This window comes from Rhinopithecus bieti, unplaced genomic scaffold (assembly GCF_001698545.2).
Source record: "Rhinopithecus bieti isolate Rb0 unplaced genomic scaffold, ASM169854v2 scaffold_71717, whole genome shotgun sequence".
In the NCBI taxonomy this organism is placed as follows: domain Eukaryota; kingdom Metazoa; phylum Chordata; class Mammalia; order Primates; family Cercopithecidae; genus Rhinopithecus; species Rhinopithecus bieti.
The window spans coordinates 26,084-33,170 of NW_016826631.1; the positions used below are offsets into that span (position 1 = coordinate 26,084).

The 7,087-nt window shown below is 47.5% G+C and overlaps 1 protein-coding gene across 1 annotated transcript; it reads left to right on the top strand.

Moving 5' to 3' along the window:
- The first annotated feature begins 5,318 nt into the window (after positions 1–5,318).
- LOC108523022 (diphosphoinositol polyphosphate phosphohydrolase 3-beta-like) lies at positions 5,319–6,288 on the top strand. The gene is given in 2 exon segments (XM_017863478.1): positions 5,319–5,659; positions 5,662–6,288. Coding segments are annotated over 2 exon segments (492 nt in total). The 5' UTR covers positions 5,319–5,514; the 3' UTR covers positions 6,009–6,288.
- Positions 6,289–7,087: the final 799 nt, after the last annotated feature.

The window sequence follows — 7,087 nt, forward strand, 5'->3', positions numbered from 1 at the left end:
CCTGCCTGACACAACCCAGAAGCTGCAGAGTCCAGGTCCGCTAGAGATGTGTGGCCCATGGGGAGTGGTAGGGGCAACGTTGAGGAGGAAATGGGCCAGATGTTGTAGGGCCTTCTAGGTTTTGGAAGCATTTAACATTTTACTCTGATGCATAAACACAGGGCCACTAGAAAGGGTTTGCTTTCTGAATTAGAAGTCTCTGCAGTATAGAGTGAAGGGAAAAGAAGGGTGACAGCAGTGAGGCAGGATCGGGTAGTGAGCAAATAAGTGGGAGAAATCAAGGTGTGCTGCATCTTTATGAGGGGGGCAGCACTCACCTGGACTTGACAATTCCATGGATCACTGGGGCCATATCCATGATCTGTGCACATCTATACCATTACTCACAAAATCACAAAAGTAGCAGTTCTGTGTACATCCCGTCATTTGTCCAGGAAACAAAACAATGAGGGAGGTTATTTTGTATTCCATTCATTTTGTATTGAAGATATTTGTAGGGAACTAGCTAGTACAGACCCAAAATGAAACCACTTTTGTGTTTGAACAAGAGTGTCCTAGGTACATGAAGGAAGAAAACTTGTGGAACATATGAAGGTTGATGTGAAAGACACAACTTACCCGCCTTCCCTGGTCCTAGGTTCATTCATATTTCATTTAATATCACTATTAAATAGTTAACAGGTAAAATAACAACTATCCTTTGTGATCCATGTAGATCCTGTCATCACTTCTCATTCAATCAGTATGTTTTAAATCCCTATCGGACACCAGATCCCAGGCACTGTGTTGACTCAGAAGGGAACAGACATGTTTCTGGTTGGTTCCCAGTCCTCAAATTTCTCACAAGATTGCAGACAGATCATTACAGAGCTCCTTAATTAGAGCTACAACAGAATTAAAGTCAAGGAAGCCTGGAAAAACAGACGGGGGTACCTTAATCCCAGTGTAAAGGATGGCCCAGCACACGGTCAGGAACGCTTTCTTGGGATAGGTGAAGTTCTGAGTAGGTAATTATCCCCCTTTTCACCTGAGAAATACTAAGGTCAAAGATATTAACTCACCTAAGGCTGCATAGCTACTGAGAGAGCAGGATTTAAATTTTAGTTCATTTGCATTTTAAAACACCATACTTTTTTTTCTCATGGACTACTATCAAAATTGCTTCCCCGACTCTGCTTCCGTTAAGTATTCTGAAAGTTTCTCAGGTATACTGCAGTCCCTCTCCTGATAGCTAGGTCCAGCTGTGAGTACAGTCAGGCTTTGAGAAGGTCTTTAACATTCCCAAACCCAGGTAACAGCTGTTTCTACAGAGCTCCTCTCTTAGGACTGTACTCCACTTAAAACTCAGTTAGAAATGTCACCTTCCATGGCTTTCTCACTAAGTAAAGCAGCCAACTTCCCTGAGGATGCTTCTACTATTCCTGTCAATTGCCCATCTGCCTGCCTCTTCCTAATTCTGAAAAAAAGGCAGAAATGTGTACCCTAGACTTGTTGGTTTCAGGGTAGATACTCTCTGCTTTCATCCTAGGGATTCTGGAAATTTACATGGAAGCTCCATTCTCTTGGGTGCCTGGATCTTCCAGGCAGATAAAAGCTAGAAAGGAGGAAGGCCATACCAAAAGGAATCACAAGCACTGTCTATGTCAGCACCTCTCAACATAAGGGAAACGTGCCATAGTGAACGCAAGACGATTACCCTTGGACTCAGACAGACCAGGGTGTGGATCCCAGCTCCACCACTTCCAGGCTTGCTCACTGTAACCCATCTCAGCCTGCTAATCTATTAAAGGGGATTTTGACACTTTTCAGGTTTGCACAAAATATTAAGTGCATATAAGAAATCAGACCATCCATAAATCAACATCATGGCCTAGTGTGATGACAGCATAGAATGTCTTCTTTTCTGTATCACTTCATTGCATTTTATCTTGCAGGGGAAATCAAAGCCTCAAATCATGAAGTAACATGTGGAGGTGACACAACTATTATTTGCTGGGAGTGAAAGAGGTACTCACATGCTCTTTTCATATATTGTTGAGAAGAAGAACATAATGATGGAAGACACCTTTCACTGGAGTCAGTGAATCTTAACTACTGAATACCTTACCCAAGAGGTCAATGCTCAATATCATCAACGAAGGCCGCAACAACCATAGCTGTGGAAAAGAAGAATCCTTCTATAAGACATGTTGATTTTGTGAGTGTGCAGGGTATGGAGACATGAAGCCTTAAACTCGAATACAAACTCCACTCTAAGTCTTCATTTTCTCTTCTGTAAAACGGACTTATGAACTGCCTCCCTCCCTAAGAGTTAATGGGATAACAGTTAAACAGGATGCAGGGCATAACACAAGACCTCTCACACAGACTGTACTCAACACATGTTAGATGTCTTCATCCCTTTCTTTCTGACTCCAGGGAAAGTGAAATGCCAGCATCTTTAAGTAGACGTTACATTTCTACAGTGAACAATCTTGTCTTTCTCTGATTGCTTTTGGTTGATTTTTATGGATGCTGTCAATGGTTGGAGCAGCTAGTTTTTAATGCATAACAAAGCACCCCCAAATTTTATGCTTTAAACAGTAAACTATTTTATTCACAATTCTGCAGGTCAACAATTTCAGCTGGTCTCATCTGAGTGGGGTGTTTCTTTTTTCTTTTTGCTGTTCATGGCTAGGCTTAGTTATGCATCTTCAGGTAGTGCCCTCTTATAACCTAAGTAGTTCTGCTTGTGGGCAAATGATCCAGGATGGCCTCACCCATATGTTGGGCAATGGTGTCACTGTCAGCTGGGGTGAAAGGGAAGAATCTGCCACGGCTATCTCATCATCCAGGTAGCCCGGCCAGCCTTCCTCACATTGCTGTCACAATGCTTCAAGAGCAAAAAGAGAGGGGACACCCCAGTGTTCAAGCACCTTTCAGTTCTCTGCTGGCTTCTGTTCACATTTGCTATGGTCCCACTGGACACAACACATTACATGGCCAAGACCAGAGACAACGACAGTGTGGAAGGAGATACAGGCTTCCATGAACAAACTGCAGTTTCACTGTAACAGTCTACTACAGTGAATCCTGAATTACACTGTTCATCACTGGAGAAATACTTAAATATGTAAAACCAGACAGCAGAATGCTGTTCTCTTAAAAAGGATTTTTACTCGTTACAAAAGTCTTAGCTTTTCTTGCCCTATTACTATACTGTAGATGAATAATAAAGTTATTAGACCATTCTTGCATTGCTGTAAAGAAATACCTGAGACTGGGTAATTTATAAAGAAAAGAGGTTTAATTGGCTCATGGTTCTGCAAGTTTTACAGGAATCATGGTGCCAACAGCTGCTCAGCTTCTGGGGTGGCCTTAGGAAGCTTACAACGGTGGCAGAAGGCAGAGAGGGAGCAGGTGCATCACATAGCAAAAGCATGAGCAAGACAGGGGAAGGTGCCACACACTTTTAAGTGACCAGATCTCGTGAGCACTCACTATCACACAGACAGCACCAAGCCATGAAGGACCCACCCTCATGATCCCAACATCTCCCACCAGGCCCCACTTCCACCATTGGGGATTACAATTTAACATGAGATTTGGGCGAGGACAAATATCCAAACAATATCAACTATGAAAGTTTGGGGAAAAGGTAATTTAAAAATTCCCTTGGTATTGTATTAAGTCTGTTTTAAGTTGTGGATCTCCATATCCAGACTTTTCCAGTAGGGTTTCAGTCTGTGCCTCTTTCCATGTTATAATATCCTATTCCTCTTCCCTGCCACAAATATTTCCCCAGAAAAGACCTACTACTGCACAGGCACAGCGTGATGTAGAACTGACTGAATAGACTAGAAAATGGCACTTCTTTCTTGTGAGACAGAGATAGTACCTGGCAATTGTGAAGCAGTCCTGCCCTGTGGTCAGAGCCTGGATTGGCCCCTCTCGACCCCAGACACCCCACTAGTCTGCTAGTTTTGCTAGAGTGTCTCATGATTCATTCAAATCATGTTTCAAAGTTCTGTGTAGAAGTTGAACCACTTTGTACTACTAAGTCCTAACCATATTTTTAGGACCCCTTCGTATTTTGTTTGTTTTGTGGTGGTTGATAGTACACTTTGGGAGGCCGAGGCAGGCGGATGGCGAGGTTAGGAGTTCAAGAGCAGCCTGACCAACATGGTGAAACCTGTCTCTTCTAAAAATGCAAAAATTAGCCAGGCATGGTGGCGAGCACCTGTAATCCCAGCTACTCAGAAGGCTGAGGCAGGAGAATCGCTTGAACCCGGGAAGCCAAGGTTGCAGTGAGCCGAGATCGCGCCACTGCACTCCAGCCTTGGCTACAGAGCGACAGAGCAAGACTGTGTCTCAAAAAATAAAATAATAAAATAAAATAAAATCGTGAAATAGGATGGTATCTCCACGTGCATGGTTTCCCAAACCCCAAGTGGTGCTTATCAAAGAGAAACAGAAGGGTAGAGTGTGTGGAGAACAGGAGAATGTCTTTGGGCTTTAACGCAGGACTACTAGATGGGTGGTGCTCTGGTCTTTAAGGTGTATGTGCATCGAAGTGCAAATGGCTGCAGCAAGGAGGCAAGGAGTGTACCCATGAGGAAACTGAGGCGCAGGGAGGTCAGGCAGGTTGTGAACAGGGGTTTAAGAAAAGCGTTAAATTACTGGCTGCGCCAAGATGCTCTGCAAGGTGGGAACCTGTTGAAATAATACTGCATCATGTGACTCAGCAAAGATGCCCAGCTACTCTGCCAAGAATCCCGTGTGTTGTTCTGACAACACCAGGGCCCAGGTCCCATGAGTAAGCCAGAATGGTTGATAGTGGGGGAGGATGATGACGGCGCTGCCTTTGCCCCTGTCGTGTGTAAAACAACTGCCTGTGGGTTTCCTGCAGCGCAGTGGGGAGGGAGAGGAGAAACGTCCTGCTGAGCCACAGTGCCTTTGGGTCAAAGGCACACGTGGAGGCAGTCTTGGCCAAAGTCACAATGCAGTGAATTTCGCTTTGCGCCAAGGAGGTTCCCGGTCCCAGAAGTGCGAAGCGCCTGCGCAGTGGGCCCGAGGATTCGCGCGCTGTGGGAGCCACGAGAACCCCGCTCCCGCCCCTCGACCCCCGCCCTCGCCCCTCGCCCTCCTCTGCGAACGCGCACATGAACGGGAGCGTGGACGTGCCCGAGAATGCGCTTCACCTCGCAGAAGCGGGTGGGCTCTGTGGAGAGTCGCGGGCTCGTGGGCGGCGGCGCCTCCTCCACTCCAGCGGTCCCGAGTCCGGCCGGCCGCCCATCGGACTGGTGGACTGGCTGACTGACACGCCTCGCTGCCCCCGCCTCCACCGGCGCCCCGCCCAGCTTCATCTCTCTCTCCGCCCCAGGGCTCGCAGGCAGACGGAGGCTCCTCTCTCTCCCTGCCCCTCGCCTCGGCCCTTTCTCTTCCCAGCACCTCGGCTGCTCCCCTGCAGCAGCAGCAGCAGCAGTGGGGTCAGCGGCCCACACAGCAGGGAGCAGCGAGGAGGCTGCCTCGAGGATGAAGTGCAAACCCAACCAGACGCGGACCTACGACCCGGAGGGGTTCAAGAAGCGGGCGGCGTGCCTGTGCTTCCGGAGCGAGCGCGAGGACGAGGTCCTGTTAGTGAGTAGCAGCCGGTACCCGGACCGCTGGATCGTGCCGGGCGGGGCATGGAGCCCGAGGAGGAGCCGGGCGGTGCGGCGGTCCGAGAGGTGTACGAAGAGGCGGGAGTCAAGGGGAAGTTAGGCCGGCTCCTGGGCGTCTTCGAACAGAACCAGGACCGCAAGCACAGAACGTACGTGTATGTACTGACTGTCACGGAGCTGCTGGAGGATTGGGAAGATTCGGTTAGCATTGGGAGGAAGCGAGAGTGGTTCAAAGTCGAAGATGCCATCAAGGTTCTCCAGTGCCACAAGCCCGTACACGCCGAATATCTGGAGAAACTAAAGCTGGGCGGTTCCCCAACCAATGGAAACTCCATGGCCCCATCCTCGCCAGATAGCGATCCCTAGTATGTACCACTCGCGCCCACACAGACTTCTGTTTGTCTGCCTCGCTTAAAATGCATCCCGCCTGGAGCACCTCTTGTGCCATGTGCAGTCTCACGGGGAGGAGGGAGGCTTTTGTTTCCTTGGCATACCCTCTGAATCACGCTTGCAAACTGTTGCCAGGCCCTGTTTTCAGTTTGCACGTTTTTCAGTTGCTTTCAAAATCGCTTCTTGGTTACACTGTAAAATGTTTCGGGGAAGCCTATGCCGCTTGGGGTTTTAGGTGCCTTAACTGTTCACCCTGCTTTTGGGGCTGTTTGGGGGGGGGGCAAGGGGTGGGGGGGGAGCGTGTAGGGAGTGTGTGTGTGTCTGCCTGTGCGCCCTGTGATGTTTTTGGTTTTACATTTCACACATAGTCGTGGGTGAGCGTGCGTGCGCATTTTGATACCAGCCTTGTGGTTTGTTTGGTAGTGGAGGCCTTTAAAGTCTGACCAGCTTGGTTGTGTGGTCATCTTTTAGTATTTTTTTCCCTTGAATTGTTTTCTCCTTCACAGCGTTCGCCCTTGTCAGGGAGCCTTTCTGTGGTGGGAGTTGGTTTAAAAAATCAGTTCTGAATTTGTAAAAACATTAGGAAATTCTACATCTTGTGCTCTTTCTGCACTCGACAGTCACTTTAGCCTCAGAAATGGGATCTCATTTGCCCCTTTCAAAATTTCTTTTCTATTTCTATGTGGATCATTTGGTTTTCAAAAAATTTTCACAAGTAATTTTTCACTGCTGACTTTAAATCGCTATTTCCCATGTAGATTAACCTTATTGAATAGATGCTGCTGGGGATCTGCTAGCCAAGCACATCTTACCAGAAAAACTATTCACAGAATTTGATTTCCCATGCTCAACTTCCAACTCCCATTGCCCCTTACTGGATACCGTAGAAGAACCATGGTTCTCTGGATTTAAGTTTGTTTTTGAAAGAAAGTGGTCTCCCTCCCATATTTGAATGTAGTGACATTCCGCTTAAGCCTCCCTGACTCTCAGTAACCACAGGAATGGAATCTTTTATGGCGATTACATCCCAGTTGAGTTAGCTCTAGTGATGTTCA